Raw genomic sequence first — 26,956 nt, 5'->3', positions numbered from 1 at the left:
AATTCTGAGAAAAAAAAAGTCAGAATTGCAAGTTTATATCTCACAATTCTGAGGGGAAAAAGTCAGAATTGCAAGATGTAACCTTGCAATTGAAAGAAAAAAGTCAGAATTGTGAGATAAGTTGCAATAACCTTTTTTATTTTTTATTCAGAGGCGGAAACAGGCTTTCATTTTTTTACAGCATTATTAAAATATTAAAAACATGAAAAAGGTACATTTTTCAGCAACAGTACATGTGTCTTTGCTTTCTTATTATGAGCTTTACTGGTCGATTTACTTCAAGTTCATTGATGATGTTAGACAGCAGGCAGAAGAAATATGACTGCAAAATATGACTTAAAATCTGTGATTGATACTCTGGCTTGTATTTTAGATCCCATGTTCTCTGTGCAGCTAAAGGTACATAAAATGCTTCATTTTATCGGTGACATAAAATCAAGTTTTTGCCAAGTCAGTTGTATCGCAAATGATTTCTTTAATTGCTCTGTTTTAAAGGGAATTAAAGAGCAGAAACATCAAACATTTAAACTACTGCTGAGATATTACTAAACGTTCTCTTTGTTGTTTTTGTAATTTCAGAATTTTAATGCTGATTGTGGCAAATAAAGCCAATTCACCAATTAATTCTGGTATTTGGCTGTCAATATGAAGTGTAATTATACACCTCCAAGTTAATATTAAGAAAATATCATGTCAAAAGTCATTTGATAATTATAAGATGTCAACAGGAATGAAGTGTTCCCATAGACCCTCCCTTGAAAAAGGGGAGCCTTCTTTTGGCGGAAGCCAAGGTTGAGTACATGTTGGGTTTACATGTTTTATGGGGACATTCCATAGGCGTAATGGTTTTTATACTGTACAAACCGTAATTTCTATAGCCCTACACCTACCCTACACCTAAACCTAGCCCTCACAGGAGATTGTGCACACTTTTACTTCCTCAAAAAAAACTCATTGTGCATGATTTATAAGCCTGTTTCCTCATGGGGACCTGAGAAATGTCCCCACAAGGTCAAAATTTACTGGTATTCCTATCCTTGTGGGGACATTTGGTCCCCACAACGTAATGAATACCAGGTACACACACACACACACACACACACACACACACACACACACACACACACACACACACACACACACACACACACACACACAGAGCTCAAAGGATTTATTACCTTGGACAACTTGGAGGCAGCACTCAAATATCAGAAGAGGCCAGAGCACTTTGAAAGAGGCAAGAGAGGAGCACAGAGAACTGTGAACAGGTAGGGATTTTTTTTTTTAGCCTTTTTGTTATTGTTGTGTCAGAAATGAGAGACATGCACAAAGAACCAGAAAACAATAAGAGCTTCATATCTTTGTATTATACCCAAGTTTCTCTCATCACCCTGTGTACCTTGAACAGACACTTGTACGTTTTCTGTGTAACACAAACTAAGTGGCAAGTTTCTCACTCTGTTGGGTGGAATGAACTAATCATGTACTTTGACTTAATATAGCGGCTGTGGAGTTTTTACAATCCAGCGCTGACAACTTTGAGTTCTAACACCAGAGACTCTAAAATCCAAAATGATCTTGTGCTGCTTCATACTTCTACTCCCTGTTTATAGACTTACTTTATACTATCTGACAACATTATTAGTCTCAACATAGTGTTTTAAATGCAATTTCTTACCACACATCAAAACCATTCGAGTCGGTCTTCCAGATTTGGGTTTCAGGTTCTGGAATCTGTAAGAGCCGCAAGTCAGGTGGCATGAAGTCAAATCAGAACAGTTGCAGGGATGTTCTAACTATAGATACAGTAAAGCCAATGTACGGGAAGGATTTTGAATCAGTGAGATGATCTAGCTCCATACTTTTTGTGTGTGGCAGATGTGTCATGCAACACATCGGTTCTTCCGTAAAATAATAAAAACTATCTGCTTATTGATGGTTAGTGAACTGATCAGTTTTAAGCTCTGGAGATTTTAATTTAAACAAGAGCAAGTCATGCAAAAGACTATTGTAATAAAAGAGAAAATGCAAATAATAGTGTTCAGATAGTATACGTATAATATATATATATATAATGCTTATACATTTATGTAGGTGCATAAATGTATAAGCATAAGCATGTATAAGCATATGTAGGTGCACTTTTCTTGGGTGATGATGATAAGGCTGTGCATGAAAAAAGCAACAAGACCTTTTGGAACAATTAAATCTTAATAGATATGGGAATTGCTTTAAAATATTCAGTGTGACTATAAAGTGAATTCACAAAAGCTCCTCTTGTTGGCATATGCATCAATGCTTTACAATGTGGTGAAGTGCTAAAGCAAATCTAAAGGTTTAAAGCTGTTCTTGAAATATATATATATAAAAAAGAAAATAAACAACAAATTGTCTCAGCAGTTATTATTCACTAGTAAAGCTTGGCACCAACAGCGGCTTTATGTAAATTTATCTTTAAATGCTTTCTGGGAGCCACAGATTTTTATCCTGCACACTGAGAGGGTTAAGAGGTGCATGGGGACATTTGAGATCCCTGGAGAGTCTATCCACAGGAGCCATTTTAACTGGGCAAGGCTGACAGGACAGAGGAAGAGATTTTATCGCCAATCAGAGAAATAGGAGGGTGATAGACTGAGCAAAATTGGCCTTACCTATTACTGAGGGTGATTTTGCTCACTTAAACACCCTGTGGAATCGCATCTTCCCTACTCTAAATAAAGTACTGACAAGAAGGCAGATTTATAACGCTGTGATTTCCTCACCTAAAACATGTGTTGCTTCAATGTGAGACCTAAGGGGCTCATTGCCAGCCTTCCCTATAAGACAAAATGTAGACTTGACACTTGCATCGATATTGCATTTAGTGTGTGCTTGGCTAGTGAATAGGGTTGGGCGATGTCTACCAAATTGGCATCAGACCAACTACACAGAAACTATTACCCAGCAAACCACAAAAAAACAAAACACAATTTGTTGAGTCAACTTAAAATAATTTATTACCCTGCTTCAGTCAACTCAAATAAGTTTAGTCAACTTGAAATGTTAAGCTGTACTAAGTGACAACTTAGATATTTACTTACAAAAGTTGGTTTGTTAAACTTAAAAGCTGGGTAAGTTACCCAGCTGCCTTAAAATTTTAAGTTGAATCAACTCAAATATCTAAGTTGTCACTTAGTACAACTTAACATTTCAAGTTGACTAAACTTAAAATTTCAAGGCAGCCGGGTAACAAATTATTGTCTCAACAATTTGTTTTTTTACAGTGATACTGAATTTGAAAACTCATGCACATGACGCTGTATATGTGATGACAACGTTCAGAAGTATCAGTTTTCAAAGGCAGGATGTTAAAATCGTTTTGAAGCCATAATATAATATTCTGCAAGTAATTGTGCCTCCAGTGTCAACTGGAAATGGCAGTGATTCGTACATATAAGTACATGTTTTCAGTTTTGCAGAAATGTATATAGAGGTATATATTTCCAATGAGCCTATTTTGTAAAAACAAATAAAACGTAAACTGTGTGGTAAGTACTGACACTTCATAGTATTCACAGAGTATGTGTGGTCGCAAATCTCGAAAGTGAAAGTAAAAAGTGTGTGTGCATTTAAAAGCTATTTCAATGCCCCACATATTAAAAGAGAAGTTCACTTCCAGAACAAAAATTTACAGATAATTTACTCACCCCTTACCATCCAAGATTTCTTTCTTCAGTCGTAAAGTAATTGTGTTTTTTGAGGAAAACATTTCAGGATTTTTTTTCCATATAGTGGACTTCAATGGTGCCCTTGAGTTTGAACTTCCAAAATTGAGTACCAGTGTTGCTTCAAAGGGCTCTAAATGATCCCAGTCGAGGAAGAAGGGTCTGAAACGATCAGTCATTTTCTAAAAAAAAAAAAAAAAAAAATTACAATTTATATACTTTTTAACTTCAAATGCTGGACTTGACTAGCTCTGCGTGAACTCTGTATTCCCACATCACTGTTTTGACTTTTTTTTACAGTTTGTAAACACTGGGTTGGTACTTCTGCAGTGATGTAGGACGATTTTGAAGTTGGAGAAGAAAATGAGACTGACTATTACCCTAACTGTATTGAACCGGAATACACAGAGTTCAGGCAGAGCTAGACTAGACAAGCATTTGAGGTTAAAAAGTATATAAATTGTAAATTTTTTTTTAGAAAATAACTGATAGTTTCGCTAGATAAGACCCTTCTTCCTAGGCTGAGATTATTTAGAGCCCTTTGAAGCAGCATTTAAACTGCATTTTGGAAGTTCAAACTCGCAGACACCATAGAAGTCCACTATATGGAGAGAAATCCTGAATGTTGTCCTTAAAAAACAATTTATTATCGACTAAAGAAACAAAGACATGAACATCTTGGATGACAATGGGGTGAGTAAATTATCTGTATACTTTTGTTCTGGAAGTGAAATTCTCCTTTAATAGCGGCTCCCCGATGCCCGCAATTTCTATACAGTACAATTAACCAACGATATACTTGTGAGAGAAAGTATTGCATTAATGAATCACGACGCCAGCTCAAGATCGTGATGTCTGTCAGCCATCAGCGATGGCATCGTCTATAGGCCTAACCATATAGTGAGCGGTTTGAGAAACCTAGTTGTGCACCGTTGTAAATAGGCGATTACTAATACAATCCCTGCTGTGGAAATGAGACTTCTCTTCTCTTAAAGCTTGTTCGTTAAATCCTCTAAAATGAGTCAATTTTTGAAAGAGAATGTAATTTTAGACATTTCAGACTATTGAAAAGGCCCTCTGGCATAGCCAGAGTAAAACGTACCCATTGGGTTCACATAAATGTCACTTAATGCATTGTATGCTAATGATACTTATGCTATTACTCCCAAGTGTCTCTCTTTCTGAACTTCACTAGTTTCGAGAAATGTAAATAACTAGCTCCAACCGAGGGCTGTGCTAGGCTGGCATGATAGCCTATCATTTGACAAATGACTGTGTCCTACTAAACATGTCAGCAGGGCAATTCTGAGAGAGGGAAAAAAGGTTAGCGGTATAGTTTAAAACTTGAGCATGTCATTAGACTTGCTTTTCATATAGTCGTGTGAAGTGGTAGTTTACTCATGCACTGTTATTACTGCTATACAGCCCGGCCTGCCGCTGGCATGTAATTATGTTATGAAGCATGGCTCCAGTTTCTCAGCACGATGAAAATGTCTCCTTTTATGCAGCAGTTCTTCTGATCTGAGATACAGGTGGAAAATCCTGGAAGCTAAGCTAACACAGGCGAATTTTGCACAATAAACCACTAATTTGTTAAGTTAGATGGGAATATACCTACTTTAAAGTGTAGAATGCCCAAGATGGCAGTGGGATGGAGTGCTTTCTTGTCTCCATATAAGCATGTGATTACGCTGAGTGGTGTGAAGCTCAGGTTGCGTGTAAACTGAAGACCCTCAGCTTGGCAAGCTTTAGTGTGGGGATATTTTGCTTAGGAGGGTTAGATAGCTTGTTTTCCAAAATGAACTGAAGCCAAGGTCTGTTCAGGACAAACTGAAAACCGACATGGGTGTTCAAATAATTTGTCATTCTGAAGACCTTGTGGTGTAATCAGAGAATGTGTAAAAGTGTTCCTCGAATAGTTTTGTTTTAGCAGCCAGATTTTAAACTGGACATCAAGTGGTGACCCAATACGGTAACGGAACCGTTTATCAAACAAAACCAACGGAAATGGACTATTTTGTTTTCTAAATGCCTCTTGAATTTTGATAGATTCCATGCTCTCGGCACAAAACAAATTGGGGTTGGCAGAAACTATGTTTACTCTCGCTTAAAGTGAGCTGTATTTAATTTAGTCTGGGGCCATTTTGTTCAAACTTACATCATATTGTTCATGGTTTTTGAGGATGAAGTGATGTCACACAACCTGTTTTGGCTACTTCTGCCAAGTGACAGATGAATTTGCACTAAAATAATGAATTTGGTTAGATGCACAGCTGTTGAATAGCAAAACATATGGGAAGCATATTCCCTTTCTTATTAAAAAGTGATGTTGCTATTTATTTTGCTATCATATAAGATCCCAAAAAGGTTATTATTTATATTTAGCATTTTTTTCCCCTGCTGTTCACAACCCTTTCAGATTCATAACAGACCTGAAACCCATTTTTGAGTTATGACCAACAGTTGAGACCACTGGCATAATAGTGGTTAAATGTTCAATTTATAGCATTAGTTTATACATTAGATATCATTAAGAAACTTTTTACAGCATTTATTGATCTAGGTTAATGATTATAGTAAACAATATAAACTAATGCTAATTTAGGCTTCTTGTAATGGTATAGTGTAAATGTATTAGTAAATGAACACTGATCTAATAAATGCTGTTGTTTTTTTTTGTTTATGATGCTTAATGCATTTACTAACATAAATGAATTCAACATTACTTAACTTAGGTGTCACCAGGACTTCATTATATGCTACATGCGTTCACTTGTTCAACCTGAAGCTGATCATTATTAGCAATTTTTTTATTACTATCTGAAGCAGTAATATAACTGCCATAGTGTTACTCTCTATGATGCAACCAATTGAAATAATAACTGTCAGGTTTTACGCCAACCGAAATGACAAGGCAAACCATGCATAATGATGAGTGCAATGAATCACATGCATGTTGAAGGATGACACTCAAATGTCAGATTTCAGCAGCTTGTGATCCACAAACCGCTTGCATTTATATCTCATTATGCCCTGTGCAATCTCAATAAGAGGCCAATCAGCATGCTATTGTGTATGGAATATGGCACTCGGTCAGATGACTGATGTAGCATAGAATGCAATTTCATAGAGTTATTTATTGAAAAAGATAGCCACTGCATAGAACAACCTGCTTCGTTCAGGATCTGAGATGAGATTGAGACTACCATTAGCAGGAGTCAACAACAAGAGAGGGAGTCATTGAGGGCCCTAGACTACTAGATCATTCCAAATAAACAATCTCTGTCCGAAACCCAGACAGCTTTTTCCATCGCTTGGCCAAAATTATTGCACTTACCCTTAAATAAGCAGTGAAACCTGTAATGTATGGAAGCCTGTTTCAGCCACAAAATAAAAAAGGTGATTGCGACTTTTCACAATTCTGACTGTTTTCGCATTTGGGGGTCTATATCTCACAATTCCGACTTTTCATTTCAGAATTGAGTTTATAAACTCAACTGGGAGTTAAAAACAATTCTGAGTTTATATTTTCTTAAAAAATCTGAATTCTGAGACATGAACTCAAAATAAAAAAAAGTCTGTGTTGTGAAATCATCACAATTAGCTCTTTAATTTTTTCTTCCTTGGCGGAAATGGGTGCTCAGAGAAAATGTCAATTCCATACTGAAACATTGAATAAGTTTGCCCAATATTTCTGTATGCAATTTTTTTTTTTTGCTTGTTTGACTATTACAATGTGGCTTTAGCTACATGCTAACTCCAAATTGTATTGAAATCAATTGCAGAGCATTTCATTTCAGTTAGGGCGCTGCCTTATAGGAGTAGTTCACTCAGGACATGTTCTTGCTTTCAAAAACAGCTTGCTTACTTGTCACTGTGAATTAAAAAGCAGTGCACATGAATCAAAGATATCTGTCCACCATTTGTTTACACAGACAAACGTTTAAAACAGCACAAATGGAGTTTGTAGGCAGTAGACAGTACACTAGGTTTTGGAGAGCTAAAAATTAGGTATGCAAAGCTAAAAATCTCAAACATATGCTCACTTAAATATTTTCAGATAACCTCGTCAAAGCCAATATGTCTCCCTGCAGGAGACAGTTAAATCCAAACATGTCAAAATCCCATATTATGGCTACACTTGTGCTAGCATACTAGTGAGGACACACTGACTGGATCTGAACCATATATGTGAGTGGATTTGAAAAGATGAATGACTAGAGCCGTGGAGGTTTTGCTGACTAGGCCCAAAGCCTCTCTAATGGAACATAATGCACTGCACTGTCACACTGCATCACATCCCAACAGATGGGATAACCGCCGTCCTACTTTGCTTCATCTTTGTGCCTATTTCACCTGAATTGCTCTTTTCCCTAAACCGTTTGCACTTAATAGGTTATTTTAATGTGCAAATGCTCAGTTTTACCTATTTTGGGCTTTGGGCTTAATGAGGATAAGTGTTGCAGAAGCACATGGGACAATTTTCCTAGACAGATTAATTTATAAAATTATCTTTTTCATACATTTTCTAATTGCGTCTTGTATTGTGCAAACATTTTTAATCTATCCAAATGTTTAATAAGACTGAAATTGAACTGACCTTTCATATTGCTTTTCTCACACCCAGAGAAGCTTCTGATTTCTTGAGCCATTGGACTGCATCAAGATGATGAAAAAAGCCAAGGTTTTAGATCCAACTGCTGCCGGGCAAGGCGGTAAGAACAATATAATTGTTCTCTCTCCCATATGGCAGGCTGACACCGGCACCGAACCTTATCCAACTGCTCTATTACTGAATTACCGAAACAACAAATCCAGCCATGTTCTCCATGAAGACCAGCTAGAGATACGCATGGAGGAAAAAAAATATCCTTTTTTGTTTTGTAATTCGTTGTTTCTGTTTCTTAATGGTCACTATTCCCAGAGGATGTAATTTAGTTAATCAGTTTTCATTGTATTCATAATGACGAGAGTATAGCAATGGAATTTGACACACTTGATAGGACATGGGTCTCATTTAGGAAAGTTCTACCACAGTACGCAGGCAGCTGCGTTAAAATGCAACGCCGGATTTTCCAGATAAAATCTAATGACCTCCTCTCCATGGTAAAGTGAATAATATATCTCTCCCTGAGGGGTAAGAAGAGCAAGATAAAAGCAAGTGTTGAATCTAACCTACTGTAAACCTAGCCACACAAATTTATTTAAACACATGAATGATCAAACAGCTGGTTAAAGTCGTAGGTTGGAGGTTTGGAAACTGGCCACTGTGCACAAGATGCAAATGAAGAGGAGGTTGTGAATGTGGCTTATGCAATCAGAGCCTTCATCAGTGCCTAGTGCACCCTTCATCTAGACGCTCACTAAACAGCCCAGTGAGCATTTGCTGTCATTCAGCACGGGTTTCTTTGAATCGTGTAACCATGGATGCGAGGGACAACCATCAACCGACTAAATGTGAAGTGCCTGTGTAAGTGAAGGACAGTAAATAGAGCTAGAAAAGAGGAGTGGGAGAACTGGACCCAGCTGGAATCGAACCTGTATGCACAGCAGCTCTTACGTTTCATCATTAAACGTTTCCACCCACTTAACATTTAATTTCTTTGATTTTCATTTTTATTGATTTCTCACTTGCTTATTTATTTCATTTCCTTTGAGGAGGGGATTTATTTTTCCTTATCTAATTAGACATTTTTATTATTATTTTTTATTATGTTAATTATGAACCCCTCCTTTTTTTTACGATGATGGGTGATAATATAACTATACACTCCAGGACATGACAAGTGTCCTCACTTCAATGACATTTCTGCTCAGGCCTGTTTCACACCGCAAATTTAAGAAAAGAAAAAGTTAAATGTATATTAACTTTAACTTCTAATATGGAAAAATAGTCGGTGTCACAACCATGATGCTGCAGTAACACTAATATGTTAAGCTAATATTTTCACAGCAATCGATAACTGCGACACACATTGACGTCATTTGCTTTAGTGTAAAGCGCCAGCCTGCGGTGTGACATGAGACATAACAGTAATGCCGTGAGCAGATATCTGTACGGTACAATGTTGCTAAAAGAATGGAGTATTTAATAGCACTACATCACCTTCCGGCAGATTTACTAAATAGTATGCTAACTATCAAGTGTGCCGAGGCATGCATTTTTTTCATGTATAAAGGTGTGAGAAGTTCACTTACGTAATTCTTATTACCTCAAAAAACCTTGAATCTTTTAAAAGGCTGTTTCTAAATAAGCTTATAGTATATTTTCACCATATTACCTGCAGCAGTGTGAATACTGTAACCAGAATAATCACTTGCTGATAATATATGCTGTGTGAAACAGGTCTCACTTTTATTTCCTTCCCAGTTTGTCTGCCTTTTCTCTAGTCTTGTCTATTGCAGCCTAATCTCACATTCAACCACTTTGTGGTTTGAATAATTATGTTTTCTTGGTTTAACCTCCCCGTCTTTTCCCCTGTCTTGTGTCTTTTGGTCGTATTTGTGAGTAATTTTGTGTTTCGTTCGAATCTGTCAAAGAATGTCAGGATTCACAATGTTGTGTTCTCCTTCTTTGTTTCCCCCTTCCTTCGTCGCTGTTGTACTGTAATGTTGTGTCTATACTGTACCAGGACTGGAAATTCTACCTCTCAGGAGACAAGGTAAGGTAATCGAATGACAGCAACCTGAACATCTGCATGCATGTCATGATATCCAGTATATCTTAATATTATCCTATAACATATGTGACCCTGGACCACAAAACCAGTCTTAAGTCGCTGGGGTATATTTGTAGCAATAGCCAAAAATACATTGTATGGGTCAAAATTATTGATTTTTCTTTTATGTCAAATACCATTAGGAAATTAAGTAAATATCATGTTCCATGCAGATTTTTTGTAAAATTCCTACTGTAAACCTATCAAAATGTAATTTTTGATTAGTAATATGCATTGCTAAGAACTTAATTTGGAGAACTTTAAAGGTGATTTTCTCAGTATTTTGATTTTTTTGCACCCTTAGATTTCAGAATTTCAAATAGATGTATCTCGGCCAAATACTGTCCTATCCTAACAAACCATACATCAATAGAAAGCTTATTTATTGAGCTTTCATATGATGTATATATCTCAGTTTTGTAAAATTTAACCTTATGACTGGTTTTGTGGTCCAGGGTCACATATCATCTCATAACATAACATCATATCATATATGTATCAAATAATACATCATAACATATCAAGTTTTCAAGTCATATCCAGTATGTCATAATATCCAGTCAAAGAAGCATTAAGAATGTGTATCAGTATGCTATTTATAATATGAATGTTCAGATTGCTGTCATTTAAACACCATGGAAAGATTTGAGAATTTTCTTTCCTATGTTGATGTATTGAAACATGATGAGATGTTTATAATAACCAATAGACATTTTAACCAAAAGGTTTTCAGGACAAGAAAATGTTGGTTGGGGCATGTTGTCACACAAATGCTAGGATTTAGTACAATTAATGACAGTATTTACTGACCAAAACAAGCTGTTTGATATTTTTGTGTGTGATGTTTTATATTTTTGCTATTATTTTTTCCCTCACAATTTATTGAAACGTGAATTGATACTGTTTATATTTTGCTGTATACGCCTAAGAAGACAAAATAACAAAAGTTACAAAGCTCAACACGTGTGTTGAGCAAACTATATCTTTTGTAGTAATAATAGTGTAAATTTAGGGTGTGTGATCATACAGAACTTTAAGAAATATTCACCCATGGAAGGTTTCAAATATAATAATATATAGACTGCAGTCATGCAGATGAATTTTCAGCATATGTTACGTCACTGTGCACCTGCTGTGTTCTTGTTGTTTCCCCTGATGTTCTGACATTGTACCCTGAATGTGGATTCTCTCAGGCATCAAACGGAGATCTAAGGTTCCCGGTGTTATGATTACACAGTACATTGAGGAAATTCCTGAGGGGTTGACAACTCCAGACTTCACACGTAAACCCATCGCTTTAACCATTCAAGAAGGTAAGCACATTAAAAGAGAAGAATCTACAAAAGTGAAAGCAAATATGATTAGAGGCGACAGTTGCAAGCTTAATGATCCTGCATGTGAAATACAGAGGATTACCACACAGATTTACTGCCCTAAATGTCTAAGCTACACCGACTTAACTTAGGCACTAGATGAGTGATTTATCAAGTTCGCTGCTCGTCCTCCAGCTTTACCATGTGACCTCAGCTATATATGCACCAAGGGAAAGAAATCAAATAGCATATATCCCATTTCATGCTAGTTTGACATGCAAAGACCGCAAATGTGTAATGTATGCTTTCATTTTTCGTTTTTAATGTCATGTGACCTATCAAGCTATAGGTTTTTGCTCTTTATTCTGCCTGTATCTAAACCATTTGACTTTGCCAAAGTGTCATCTGCAATATAAATAAGAGTGTCTCTTGAAAAACAGAACAATGTCAGCCATGTTAAGCATTTATGGGTTGCATTTACTAAGGTCCCATTAGTTAAATGCATCAACTAACATGAACTAACAATGAGCAATATCAAATACAGTATCAAATGTGTATATAGTTGAGATACAAAACTTTACATACACCATGCAGGATCTGGGGGATCATACAAAATGCATGTTATTATTTAGTTCTGACCTGAATAAGATATTTCACATAAAAGACATTTACATATAGTCCACAAGAGAAAATAATAGTTGAATTTATAAAAATTACCCACTCAAAAGTTTACATACCCTTGATTCTAAATACTGTGTTGTTACCTGAATTATGTGGGGTTTTTATGATAGTTGTTCTTGAGTCCCTTGTTTGTCCTGGAGGATTTTGAGATCCATCTTTTCACACTGAAGACCACTAAGGGACTCATATGCAACTATTACAATGCATTAAGAGCCAGGGGGTGAAAACTTTTTGAATTTGAAGATCAGGGTACATTTAACTTGTTTTGTCTTCTGGGAAACATATACATATCTTCTTTAGCTTTTGAAGGGCTATACTAAATAATAATAATAAAAAAAAGATATTTAGGCAAAAGTTCTATTCAAAAGTTTACACCCCCGGCTTTTATTGCATCGTTTGTCCTTCTGGAGCATTAGTGAGCGTTTGAACCTTCTGTAATGTGTCCAGACCTTTGACTTTTTGAAAGCCTTTTAACTTATACTTATGAATTATTTATACCTTTATTTCCTAAACAGGAAAACTAGCTGTTTTTAAAGCCAAAGTGTCTGGAAACCCAGCACCCACTGTAACCTGGCGTAGAGCGAAAGGAGAAATGAACGATCCCCAAAAGTTTCAGAACAAATATGACCCCACAACCAATGAACACACTTTGGAGGTACGCACAGGCTTTTAGCCTCACTTTAAATCCTCTACTTAACATTTAAGGTGAAGTGTGTAATGGTTTAATTTTAAAATACCTTCTCATATCCCAGCTTAATGCGAAGAGACTGTCAGTAGGATGATTCCCACAGAAAGCGTAAACTCTGTTGCCCTGTGCCATCAAAGCATTTGGCAGCCCAAAACAGCAATACTGTCACAACCAATGGCACAATTTTTGGGCGGAACTTCCTGTTTGCTGGTCATCTGGGGAAGTGGTCAAGAAACCTGTTTGGAAACAGTCATTATTATTCTCTTTAGCAGCTCAGACATTACACACCTCACCTTTGAATGTTCATTTCATTATCATTGTCTTCCTATTACTACCCCAGATTCATAAACAACCTTTTTTCTGATTTAATTTTGCAGATACCTAAAGTCAGTGGTGATGAAGCCGACACTTACAAATGCTATGCCTCAAATGAATATGGAAAAGCTGTTTGCACTGTTGTACTAAATGTCATTGAAGGTACAACACATTATCTTAAAAGCTCTGCTTGTTTATATTGTGTTCCTTTCATTACTAAGTTCTTATTCTATACACACAAAAAGTAGCCAATACTAGAAAATAGCTGAAAACACAGTATTTTCTTTTTCTTTTCAGTTGGATTCAAAAAGGACAAAGCATTGCAAAAGACTGAACCAGGTGAGAACATTTTGGTAGCTGCTTTTCCCCAGCTTAGCATGATAGTTCATCATAAAAAAGATTTAATGGGATACTTCTGACATTGAATATGGCACACACAAGCATTCACTTTCTTCTGTTTGTTGATTGCATTTTGGGGCTACAGCAGGTGACCCAACAGGGTTTAGAAAGATGCTCAGAAAAGGGTGAGACATTTGTTTCCATTACATTACACATTAATGCCATGCCATCAGCAGTGCAGTTTCACATTAGGCTCTATTTATACGTCTGATTCTTGCCATAGTTAATTAGCTCATCTTATATTAAAACATCAGTCACATTAACCCAGTTAAGTGCTAGCATTTGGCCCTGAAGTTCATATTTGTCATTACAATCTTCTTAAAGTGCTGGCAAAAAAGTTGAGGACAAAAAGGAAGGTGACATTGAAGACTCTGTATGGGAAGTGCTGCTGAGTGCTGAAAAGAAAGACTATGAGCGCATTTGCATCGAGTATGGCATCACTGATTTCCGTGGCATGCTAAAGAAACTGACCGAGATGAAGAGGGAAAGAGAAGAGGAGCAGGCACAGGTAAAGAGCTGCCATAAATGACATAAGGATTCTCAAAGAATTGCTTTCATGTCTTCATGACTGGATGCACAAATCTGAAAACAAATTGTTATGTTCTGTTTGTTTCACTGATTTAGTTCATCCAACATCTCAGTAATCTCAAACCCATTGAGGTGAAGTCTGAGGAAGCTGCCACCTTTGAACTGGAAATGGAGCTCAAAGACCCCAACAGCCGCGTTTTTCTGTATAAGGTGAGAACTGTGAATCAGAGGATGTGAAATACCAGTGAAAAAAGGTGTGACAGGTACATTAGATCAATCAATGCTAGTTACAAACAATCAATGCCTCTCATTGAGCAACAATTAGTTTACATCAGTATTATTTTAGTATCATTGAGATACTATTATATAATTTTCATTTTAAGTTTAGTTAAAGTTTTAGTCATTTTGTTGTAATTTGTAATTTTAGTATAAATGAAACTAAATTAAAATGAGAAATATTGCTTTGGCAACTAGTTGAAATAAAAAATAAGCTTTTTTAGATTTTATTTTATTTCAGTTAATGTCTATTTTATTTCAAGCATATATATTTTTATTATTTTTGCTATACTTACCTATAATAACCCAGGTTCATATGCAATAATATTTGAAAAAACACTCTGATATTTAAGCAATTTTAACATTAAAGGTCCCATATTGTCAAAACCGAAATTTCCTGGCTTTTTTCATGATAACTAATGTCTAGGGGATATGTAACTACCATATAAGTTTCAAAACAGTCAATCCACAGTAAAATGCACACAGCCTGCATAAAGTAGCTGTGCTTTTTCATGAGCCGCTGTGACTTCCGTAAAAATGTGACGTCCGATCTGCTCAGTCACCGCCTTCAGTCACCACCCTGAGCACCGACCACCGTCCCACCCTAAGACAACATCGCGTCCATTCCATTGCTGAACAACAATGCAAAAACAAGTCGAGAAAACGCTGTTTAGTCGATGGATGTCAGGAAACTACATTACACAGGCTTCCGAACTACATTAATATAAGAGACTAGTGGCACGTCAGCTTTAGCCTCTTTCACACAGCGATTCCGGAAAATACACGGATAATGTGTCCCATGATTTGTTTCGGAATTTGGTTCATTCAGTAAGTAATTTTCCGGAATCTGTGCGTGCTTTATACACAACCCATAAAGATCCAGTAAAGACATGTAATGCAACGCCTACGTTGCACTAAACGGAAAGTGCCGAACGATAGTCGGTTTTCACATATTTTTTTCATTGTTAAGAGTCGCACGATAACGTGCATCATCACTACAACACAGCCTTTATAGCATTGGTTCTGGCTTTTGTTCACACAACGCTCATTCCAGGACTGATCCCAGTAACGTTACTAGGTTCCCAACCCGGGATCGTTCCCAGAACTTTCGGGCAATTTTCCAGAATCAACGCACAGTGTGAAAGAGGCTTTAAGCAATAGTTACATAGCTTACTGCAATCGTATCTTACAAAAAACATTAATTACCATTCTGAAACATCCCGTTGAGTATCACAAGCCACAGCAGGCTACAGAATACATGACAGTAGTTACCTGTGGTTGGCCTGGTCGTGCGTCACTCAGAAAACAACAGGCCAATCAGAAGAGAGATTAATGAATATTAATTAGATGGGCCAAAATCGACCTGTTCTTGACAGAGCTCCTAAAAGAGGAGCTGTAAAAATATACTGAGATGGTTTTTGGCACTTATACCGCAAATATATATTCTTAAGGACATCAACAGCTAAAATAAACCTCCAAAAAAAGTGTACAATATGGGACTTTTAAAATCATGGAGCTGTCCAACACTTCGAACTTCAGTCCAGTAGGTGGCGTATTACATTAGACTGAATTCACCCAGCCAGAAATTCATTTAATTATGATGACATTACAATTCGCTTAGCTGGATAATGACATATTAGGCCACAATAACCAAATAATTTACTAACAATTAAAAACAAAGATGCATATGACTATGAAGGTTTGTTTTATCGTTGCTGTACTCGACTGGGAAATTGCATATTTTTCAAATGAAAAGCTGTTGTATATAGGCTGCACAAAAGATACTGGTCTTATTTTTGTATATGCTTCATAAAAATGCATCATAGTTTCTCTTTCCCTTTTGTTCAGGATGGCGTCATGATTCCATTCACCAAAGAGGCTGAAGGCGAAATGAAGCACTGTCTAAAACAAGTTGGCAAGAAGTACATTTTCACTGTTAAAAATCTCAATCCAGAAGATGCCGGAATCTATCAAGTGGATGTTGAGGGTGTCAATATCTTTTCAACAGATTTCAAGAGTAAGTATTTTTACACCACATTTGTCTATTTGTCTGTTAATCTCCTGCTGAAAAGACCAGCACGAATTCCCATGCCTGTCTATGCTGCCTTGGTGTTTCTCTGGCTGGTTAACCAACATGAAAACACGTCTACACTGGCTGTGAGCTAAGTGGCGTTATGCCCCAAAACTAAATTGATCTCATTATAATCAATAAAGCTGTCTACAGTGGAAGCATCTGTTTGGTTGCATGTCGGACAGTTACAAAGTCAGCATGTGATGTTTCTGGTTTGCTAATATAAATTGTCTTTTGCTTCTGAACATGTTGTTGCAACACCAACATAACATAAAATTTATAGTCAGGTTTTAACTAATGTATTTCCATTGGAAATAAAGCCAGTCGTGCTGTTTAAGCTTGTTGAGAACCCTATTGGAGACACTAGCATTCAAAACCAGCTTTGCTGGTCTTTTCAGCAGTGTTTTTATAGAAAGCATAATGCCATGGATTGACTGAGGTGTGTTTATCCATATTTAACACAGTTCCCCCTGTGGACTTTGCCCTGAAGATTAAGGAGGTGACGGCCCAAGAGAGAGAGGATGCCATCTTTGAGTGTGTTTTATCTCAGCCCGTTAGTAAGATTTCTTGGACCCTAAAAAATGCACCTCTCTCTAACAATGAGAAATATGAGATTACTTGTTCAGAGGATAAACTGATCCACCGCCTAAGAATTATTGATTGTATGCCTTTGGATGCTGGAATCTATGCTGCTATAGCCGGCATTAAGTCTTGCAGTGCTTGGCTGATTGTAGAAGGTGAGTACAACTTTTTTTTTTACTTAGTAGAAATAAGAAATAAAATCTAATTAAATACATCATGCTGATTAATTAAATTAATTGCACATGTTTGCACATCACATACAGGATACCTGTACTGACTTCTTTTTTTTTTTTCACAAAAACAAAAACACAAAAAAAAGATGTTTTGAAAAATGTTTAAAAAATTAAACAGTTTCTGGTCCCCATTGGCCATTTTTTCCATACTATAGAAGTCAATGGGGAACACCAACTCTTCTACTGCCCACATTCTTCAAAATATTGTATTGTTTCCGCAGCTGACAAAGATCCTGCAACAAAGGGCAAGAAGAAACCACGTAAAACCACTCAGGCAGGTGGTGCTGGTGAAGACTTGATGAAGATTGCTGCTGAGCAGGCAGAGAAGAACAAGAAGGAGATAGCAGAAGCTTTAGAGGCTGCTAAGAAAATCAAGGCTGAAAGAGAGGCAGCAGAAGCTGAAGCTAAAGCCAAAGCTGCAACTGAAGCCGAAGCAGCAAAAGCGGCTGCCCAGGCGGCAGCGGCTGCCGCGGCTACAGCCGCTGCCAAAGCTGCACAGGACGCTCTTGCCGCAGCTAAAGCCAAAGGCAAATCTGAGGCTGAAGCTAAAGCCGAAGCAGAAGCAGCTGCACGGGCTGCAGCAGCTAAAGCCAAAGCCAGTGCTGAAGAGGAGGCCAGGAAGCAGGCTGAACTCAAGGCCTTAAGCGAAGGTCTCAGTGCTCAGCAAGCTGCTGCGGCAGGGGCAGCGGCAGCTGCTGCCTTGAACGCACAGGCAGCTGCTGCGGCAGCAAGTCTTGGGAAGGCTGGAGCTGCTGGTGGAGCTGGAGGTGGTGCTGCAGCAGTGGTAGGAGCAGTATTTGGCGCAGGAGCTGAAGGAGCCGGAGGGGCTGGAGGAGCCGGAGGGGCTGGAGGAGCTAGAGGGGCTGGAGGAGCTGGAGGAGCAGGAGGAGTCGGAGGAGCTGGAGGTGCTGGAAGAGCAGGAGGAGCTGGAGGTGCTGGGGCAGCTGCAAAAGCAGGAGGGGCTGGAAAAGCTGGAGGAGCTGGAAAAGCTGGAGGGGCTGGAGGAGCCGGAGGAGCAGAAGGGGCTGGAGGAGCTGGAGGTGCCGGTGGAGCTGGAGGAGCTGATGGAGCTGGAGGAGCCGGAGGTTCTGGTGGAGCTGATGGAGCTGGAGGAGCTGGTGGAGCTGATGGAGCTGGAGGAGCTGGTGGAGCTGGAGGAGCTGGAGGAGCCGGTGGGGAGGGAGGAGCTGGAGGTGCTGGTGGGGCCGGAGGAGCTGATGGTTCTGGAGGAAGTGGTGGTGAAGGAGGAGGAGATGGAGGAGATGGTGGAGACAAGAAGCGTCAAAGAGAAGGACCTCTTGTACCAGAGACTGTCGTAGGTAAGAAACTATACAAGGAGACATTAAATATATCTATACTATACAAATTCCTTCTTGCTTTTATTTGTAATTGAAAAAAAATATGTAGTGTAACATTTCAGGAGTGATTGGCTCTTACAGAAGGCCAGACTTTCATACAGTACACATTTGGTGTTGTATATACCCAACAATACCATTAAAAGTAAGATTTAAGATTTTTTTTAAGTCTCGTATGCTGACCAAGGATGCATTTATTTGATCAAAATACAGTAAAAACAGTAATATTATAAAATACTATAACAATTTCAAGTATTATAATTACAATTTTATATAATAAAAATAAACATTTCTTATGATTATCACTTTTGAAAACTGTTTTGCTCCTTAATATTTTTGTGATTAATTTTTTCATGATTCTTTAATAAATAAAATATTCAAAAGAGTAGCATTTACTTGAAAACAAATATAAGTAAAAGTCCTTACTTTCACATTTGATCAATTAAATGCATCCTTGCTGAATAAAAGTGTTGATTTCTTGGTGTGTAGTGTCTGTATACAGTATATACATGTATACACACACTACATTCAGCAACGAAACTAATACATGTTTAATTTTCCTTGCAAAACTTACTATGGATACCCTTTTACAAAACTGTTCTTCTTGCTTCTTGCTTCTTTTAAAGTGACAGCATTCAGCAAGTTTTGTAAAAGAGATTTTTTTTGTGCAACATCATTGCACAGCTTTCTGTTTGCTTATGCGCTGATGTTACTTTGTGCATTCATATGCAATCATCCTGACACAACTACATCCTAGAGGTGTTTTAGCTCAAGCGGGACACCCACACAACATAATCAAAACATTGCACATCCTGTGCTGATTAATTGACAGTTTACATCAAAAATCATGATAGGAATCTCAAACACACCCAGCACAGTTCCAGATGTGAGCATGGAGTCTTGTAAGCAGGAAGGGGAAGCCGAGGGCCGTACTCGTGTAAGACAAGGCCCACTGATACCAGACACAGTGACTGGTAAGAGTGTGGGATGAACACACTAAATACAGCTCATCTGTATTAAAATCATGTGCAGTGATTACCGAAACTAAACAGTGTCTTTTCTATTAAACATCAACAGTAACACAAAAAGTGTTTACTTGAATGATTGATAAAATATTGATCACGAGAAAGACATTTCATGTAACATTAACAACCTATTTAATATTATTTTTTAAATATGATTGTTTAAGCATGAGTATTAATTTTCAGTGATTAAGAGTGATTAATATTTATGTTTAAATAATAATACTTTTAACCTGGGGGCAAACAGTGGAGTCTTTAAAAATATCATCCTAACTAATATAATTTCCAATAATGAGGTCATCAAACTGAAAACTTGACATCAAATAATCAGCCTTTTTTTTATTTTCTGTCATTAGATCCATAAAATGTAAAATTTTCGGCTTAATGTGCTACTCGGTTTGTCTGTCTCAATTGTTTGTTTGTGTCATGTATTTGTTGTTCATTTACCTGTATTGTGGTGTTTGTCAGTGTTTTTCAACGTCAATGTGTAATGTTTCAAATGTTTGAAATGTTGTGATTGTTTGGTTTCTATGTCTGTGGTGCCACACTGAGTAGCCCCTCCCACTGTAAAAATCTCATTGGCCATATATCAGGCTCTCGATAGTTGTATGTTCTGATTGGTTGTGCAGCATTTGTCATACAGCATTATTGTTGCAGTTTCTGGTAACTTTCTTTAAAAAAAGGCACAGAATCTTGATAATAGTATTCACAATATACAAAAATATATTATCATTTTGCATTATGCATTTTCCATTGTTGTGTAAATACATTAAAACAAAAACAGTGCAAAAAATAACAATGTAACAGCCAATCAGAATATTTGATAATAAATACAGAGCTTTGTGGAGCAGGATTTTTTGACCAATGAGATTTTAGTGTGGGTGGAATTACCCAGCATGGCACAAAAGCAACAAAATTGCTGCACGTTTAGAGCCTCGACCTCGGAAAATGTTCATTGTTTGCATTTGTCTGGTGTTTTTTGTCAGTTTTCTTAAATGTTGTTGTTTAAGTGTTTTTCTTTTTATTCTAAATGTTCTTTCCAACCTCTTTATCATATTATTGTCAATCTTCAAACTGCTTCACCGACTGACCGAACGACATGAATGAAGGTGGAGGTAACCCATCACATAAAGAAACACCAGCAGGATCTGGCAAACCAGCAAAGTCTGGCAAACCATCAGGTTCCGGTAAGCCATCAGGTTCTGGTAAGCCAGCAGGATCTGGAACCCCATCAGGTTCTGAAAACCCTTCAGGTTCCGGGAGCCCATCCGGGTCCGGTAGCGCTTCAGGTTCTGGTGGCGCTTCAGGTTCGGGGGACCCACCAGGCCCCGGGAAGCCACCAGGTCCTGGAGGGCCATCAGAGGGCAGCACTGAAGCTACAGAGGAAGAAAAAGCGTCTGAAGATGAAAAGGATGAGTCAACAAAAGCTGACAAGCGTTCAGGTCGTAAAAAACAAGGCCCACAGGTTCCGGAGACAGTTGTGGGTAAGAGATGTTTGAAGTTGCACTAAATAATGGCATTGCTTCAATGCAAATGTCCAAGTTATTCAGAATACTCAGGAATAACTGTGCAATCGCTTGTAGGAGCTCTGGGTCTAATTCAGTCACATCATCTGAACAAAAAACAAAGTTATCCAAACAAAGTTATTGCTATTCCTATACATGTCTATGGAGAGATGTTTGCACATTGTTAATCAGAAAATGTCTTTAATTGGATGTGGGTGGTTATCAAGTATTCAGTTGTTGTGTCACAACATCCCTGAAGGATTTAGGTCTTTTTAAATATTTTACTTAAATTAGATATTGATTCCGGACATATGTTGGATCATCTCACAACCTATTTGGGGACTTGCTAGATAACATCCCACTGAGAAATTTTGTCAGATTCATTGTCCCAAACACTCATCATTTAAAGAGTATACCCTTAGGTTCCACAGCTATGGAACTGGCTTTGTAAGCATATGCATATTCATATCAGCAGTTCTTGGACATAAAGTGCATGTTAAAACTTAGGCATATGTGATGAGCAAGCTCAAAATAAGTGAGGGATATATTGAGCAAGGCGGGCTGTAATCAGTAACTTTAATAACCTCTTTAATTAGGTTGATTTGAGTAGGCGGGAAAACCTACAGTTTTTTTTTTCTTTTTACATAATGCCAGTGGGTGTTGGATAACTTTGTTTATTAAAAGTATAAATCAGTCAAAATTGAAAAGTCTGTCTTTATGTGTGTTTACCCTCATGCCGTTCCAAACCTGTATGTTGTTATTTTTGTTTCTATGGAAGACAACAATTAAAATAATATAATTTTCATTATTTTAATTTTTTGGTAAATTATTTTATAGTATATTATTGATTTTATTTTACTTTATTTATTGTTTCTTTGTTTGTATTTGTTTGTCATATGGTTTACTTGGTGCTTTTGTTGTGCTTGACAACCTGTGATCAATATAAACTGTTAAGAAAGCATATGGAAAAATCCTATATAAATTATATTTACAACAACAGCAATATATAGGTTTGGAGGGGAATCTCTGAGTAAACTATTCCTTTGAATAAATTAAATGAAAAAAAAAATGTAATTGGAGTGAGGACCAATAATTTTGTGGAATTTTGTGTTTATGTTTTATTGTAAGATTCAGTAATAAGGAAAAAAAATAATTGAAGCCACCCAGTGTGCAATGTGCCAGATATTTCTTATGCACTGTTTGTGTGTCTGCTGTCTGTGTATATCAGTATGCGCTTGCATTGTCTTCACCAAGCTTGCTTGCCTTGCCAAAGGCCAATCACCTCGCTCACTAATCAGAGGAACCAGGACATGATAAGATCTTAATACATGCAGCCAAATAGGACTTCACAAACTTTAATTACGAGAGAACAAATTAAAGATTTTATATGCCCTGGAAGACCTGAAAATTCAAGAAGTCATTCCAGCAAGATCTTTCATTGCCTAAACACTTGGCATTCTTCACAAAAACTGACTTAATCAGCATTTACCTGGAGAATTTAATGCAAATTCTGCACAAGTATCCAAAAAACAAATAATACAAAATAGGGGAAAAAATGGAGGGAATTATATTAATCTAATAGAACAGTAACATTATTGGGTAATACCACTAAATCCAGGTGGTTTCCGTCTTTTTCCCATTAGTGGCGAAGCTAACAAATAATTACAGTGACTTTAATTCAGAGAATTATCTCAACTGAACAACTTCACCCAAGACTGATAATTATGTACTATTAAAATGTCTGTACAATGCAGTTCAAAACAAGGCCGGTTAAATGTGTAGCGGCCATTTAGAAATGCTTCATAACTGGTTTTTATCATCACGATGGACTCTAAGAAGATACGGATTCTAAGAAGTCAGCACTGAAGACAATGGCAAGATATTATGTACCTGTTTTTTTTTTTAGACAACTGTCTAACTTTCCTTCACAGTTAATGCATTTTAACACATGCTATAAAATATGTATGCCCATACTTACTAAGTGTACATTTTCACTGTTGTAGAATTGCTACAGTAGGCCTCAATTAATGCGTGTGGACTACAATTCAAATAGAAGTGCTGCAAAATGATAACCATGCTTGAATTATTAATTACTCATTTTGTTCACAAATCACCTGCAGATCCCGGTGTTCAGTTTTCTGCTGGGCTGGAAGACTGCAAAGCTATTGTGGGAGAGGCAGCTGAGCTGGTCTGCAAACTTAGCAGTGCTGACTGTAATGGCGTCTGGTCCAAAGATGGCGAGGAGGTATAAAGATGCCATATGTATAATATATAGGGTGTGTGTATGTATACACCTACAAACATACACTCAGTTTTTTTTTTTTTCATTTCTCTGTAGATTACTGCCGCCAGTGAGGGTATGACTATCAGTAAAGATGGAGCCACTCACAAACTGACAATTGCCAAAGTAACGGAAGAATTTGCTGGAAAATATCGATTTGAGGCTGATGGGCGTAAAACCGAATGTGTGATTGCTGTTGAAGGTTTGTTTTGTAATATCTGCTCATTTGTGCTAATGCATATCCACATGTTTTGGGATTTAACATTTATATGTTTATACTCTGTTTGTGTGTTAAGATCCACCCAGGTTCAGTGACAAGGAAATTGAAGAATTTGCAAAACCGACAGTGATCAAACACAATCAGAGAGCCACCTTCAAAATTCCATTTGTTGGCCGTGAGCCTTTCAAAGTCCAGTGGTACAAAGATGGTGAAGAGCTCACACCAGACTCTCACTGCAAGATTGAGATTTCAGAGAATGAAAGCCGCCTGCTTCTCAGCAAATTGCAGCGTAAAGACACCGGGGAAATAAAAATCAAAGTCAAAAATGAGTTTGGCGCATCTGAAGCCATTACTAATCTAGTTGTACTTGGTGAGTATAAAAAGTGAACTTATTTAAAAGGTTGTACTTTTAAAGGATTAGTTCACTTCAAGAATAAAATTTTCCTGATAATTTTCTCACCCCATGCATCCAAGAAAATTAAGGTTTCTGAGGAAAACATTGCAGGATTTTTCTCCATATAGTGGACTTCAATGGAGTACAGTGGGTTGAAGGTTCAAATTTTAGTTTCGATGTAGCTTCAAATGGCTCTACATGATTCCAGCTGAGAAACAAGGGTCTTATCTAGTGAAATCATTGGCCATTTTCTAAAAAAAATTTAAATGTATAAAATCCACAATTTATGAAAAACTCCATCTTACCTCATCCATTTCTCCTCCAACTTCAAAATCATCTGACATCGTTGTTTTACCTTTTTTTTGGAAAGGGCATTTGACTTTCTTTGCACGTTCACTTTGGAAATACTGGGTACTTCTGGCTACACCACGTAACCTTTCCGATGTGACTACGTAATGCATAAAGTTGAGCTAGTGCAAGACAAGCATTTGTGGTTAAAAAGATGAAATGTTTTCCTCAAAAACCTTAATTTCTTTTCAATCTAAGAAAGATTGTGGAGCAAGATGGCGCCTGTGACTGGCGGTACCACGGCTCGTCTCCTGTTGTGTAGATTGCTAATGGTCATTTTGTCAACATATGCGATCATATCAGCCCTAATAACGAAAGGATATCTGGCTTTACGGATCGGGACTCTTTGTTTCAAATAAAGCAGTCAATGGAGGACCTGTTTGATACGTGGGACAGTTACAAACAAGCGTTTCCTCCCTCTTTCATCATCGATCCCGGCTCACCTGACTACTTGTTGCTGTGTCGGGTGCCAGGTAGGGTTCGCAGGAAAAGAGGTTCTCGGTCCGGTGTCCAGGTTAAGCAAAGGCGTGCCGCAGCGCGTGGGGGCTACGCTGTCTTCGGCCGCCGGGATCGCGCTCGGTGCCTGCGCTGGATTCCTCTCCTCGATGTGTGTAACAGGGTGTCCATGCAGACGCCTGTTCCGGCTATAACGAGTGTCCTTGACCCATTACAGCGCTGGAGTTGTGGTCAGGAGCTTTCATCACTGTTGTTTACTTCCGTGTTTGTGCCGGCTCTTCCAGCATGGACCAGCTGGAGTCCACGTGACCACGGGACGTGCCTTCGACCAATCCCGCTGCGCAACTCGGGCACTGCCTTTGTGACGTCATCCACAATCCACGTTGGCCTGTTGAATACTCGTTCAATTGCGAATAAATCTCATTCATTGAATGATCTTTTCGTAAGAGAAAGCTTGGACATCATGTGTCTTTCAGAGACTTGGCAGAGAGAGGAAGAGTTCATTCATTTAAATGATCTTTGCCCAGCTGCCTGCTCTGCTGTTGGGAAGCCCCGCCCCTGTCGCCGTGGTGGTGGCCTGGCTTTTGTGCACAGGGATGTCCTCAAATGCAAAGTGTCCCAGTCTCAAGAATTCTCATCTTTTGAATCGCAGATGGTTAAAGTGGGATTTTCATCCCCATTTTACTCTGTGTTGATTTACCGTCCTCCTGGCCCTGCTGCTGCCTTTTTAAAGGACTTTAGTGACTTTTTATCCTCTATAATAAAGTTGGAATCTGTTTTGATCCTTGGGGATTTTAATCTTCATGTTGATGACTGCTCATCTTGCCCCGCAATGGAACTGTTAACATTGACTGAATCTTTTAATTTTGAGCAGCATGTTTCTGAGCCTACTCACCAAAAAGGCCATATTTTAGACTTAGTTTTTACGCTTGGCCTAGATATTTTAAGCATGTCTGTGATTGATGTCCATATGAGTGATCATAGCCTTGTTTTGTTGGATCTGCATTTTAGTCCTGAGCCCAAGCCTTCAGTGGTCAGGTCTCAGAGGCGTGTCATCTCTGCGAATACCGCAGATAGTTTTTGTGAGACTGTTTTGATGTGGACGATTTTATTCACTGTTTTAATAATCACTGTGTAACAATTTTGGATCAAGTGGCTCCTGTTAAATCAAATTTGTCACAGAAAAAAGTTTGTCCTTGGATGAATGAAGACATTTTAAAACTCAGGAGGCTGTGTCGAAAGATTGAACGCTTGTGGAAATCCACTAAACTTGAGGTGCACGGGCTCTATCTTAGGGATCTTGTGTCATCATACAATGTGATGGTTGAAAATGCTAGATCTGAATATATTCGTCAACTGGTAACATTAAATAAGAAAAATCCCAAAGTGTTGTTTGACACCATTAATTATCTTGTATGTCCTGCTGCTCCAGTTACTCCTGTTTTTTGTGAAGCTGACAGCAATGCCTTTTTGAGATTTTTCACAAACAAAATTAAGATGATCAAGGACAACATCCCGCCCCTTCTATGTGGTACCCCTGCTGTGTTTGAGCCTGTAACCAGCATGTGGTCCTCATTTAAGACTGTGACATTTGCTGATATTTCAGCACTGGTGTCTAAGATGAAGCCCTCCTCTTGTCCATCTGACACCATTCCTTGCAGGCTCTTTCAAAAAGTGTTTGAGGTAATTGGCCCTTGTGTTACCAGAATGGTTAATGTCTCTTTGTCAACTGGCTGTTTCCCAGTGCCTTTAAACATGCCATAGAGGAGCCATTATTAAAAAGAGCAGGCTTGGACCCGACAGATCTCAATAGTTTTAGGCCTATTTCAAAACTCCCGTTCCTGTTCAAGATCCTTGAGAAGGTGG

General features: G+C 37.9%; 1 protein-coding gene across 4 annotated transcripts in view; it reads left to right on the top strand.

Annotated features, from left to right (window-relative positions):
* The first annotated feature begins 1,197 nt into the window (after nt 1-1,197).
* Nucleotides 1,198-26,956, top strand: part of igfn1.1 (immunoglobulin like and fibronectin type III domain containing 1, tandem duplicate 1) — a 34,082-nt gene continuing 8,323 nt past the window's right edge. The window contains exons 1-18 of one of the 4 annotated variants that reach the window (XM_073851222.1): nt 1,200-1,268; nt 8,332-8,419; nt 10,337-10,366; nt 11,617-11,736; nt 12,933-13,072; nt 13,483-13,582; nt 13,718-13,759; nt 13,905-13,944; nt 14,144-14,327; nt 14,444-14,557; nt 16,472-16,640; nt 17,159-17,431; nt 17,731-18,828; nt 19,719-19,838; nt 20,996-21,370; nt 23,512-23,636; nt 23,730-23,874; nt 23,969-24,262. In XM_073851222.1, the coding sequence (XP_073707323.1) occupies nt 8,371-8,419; nt 10,337-10,366; nt 11,617-11,736; nt 12,933-13,072; nt 13,483-13,582; nt 13,718-13,759; nt 13,905-13,944; nt 14,144-14,327; nt 14,444-14,557; nt 16,472-16,640; nt 17,159-17,431; nt 17,731-18,828; nt 19,719-19,838; nt 20,996-21,370; nt 23,512-23,636; nt 23,730-23,874; nt 23,969-24,262 (3,418 nt within the window). In that variant the 5' untranslated portion in view covers nt 1,200-1,268; nt 8,332-8,370. Of the gene's footprint in view, nt 1,269-8,331; nt 8,420-10,336; nt 10,367-11,616; nt 11,737-12,932; nt 13,073-13,482; nt 13,583-13,717; nt 13,760-13,904; nt 13,945-14,143; nt 14,328-14,443; nt 14,558-16,471; nt 16,641-17,158; nt 17,432-17,730; nt 18,829-19,718; nt 19,839-20,995; nt 21,371-23,511; nt 23,637-23,729; nt 23,875-23,968; nt 24,263-26,956 lie in introns of all 4 variants that reach the window. The other 3 variants (XM_073851223.1, XM_073851224.1, XM_073851225.1) reach the window with 3 other exon arrangements.

Source organism: Garra rufa, chromosome 12 (genome assembly GCF_049309525.1).
Source record: "Garra rufa chromosome 12, GarRuf1.0, whole genome shotgun sequence".
NCBI lineage: Eukaryota > Metazoa > Chordata > Actinopteri > Cypriniformes > Cyprinidae > Garra > Garra rufa.
Note: the sequence above shows the minus strand (reverse complement) of the source record. Positions and strands in the feature narration are given on the sequence as shown.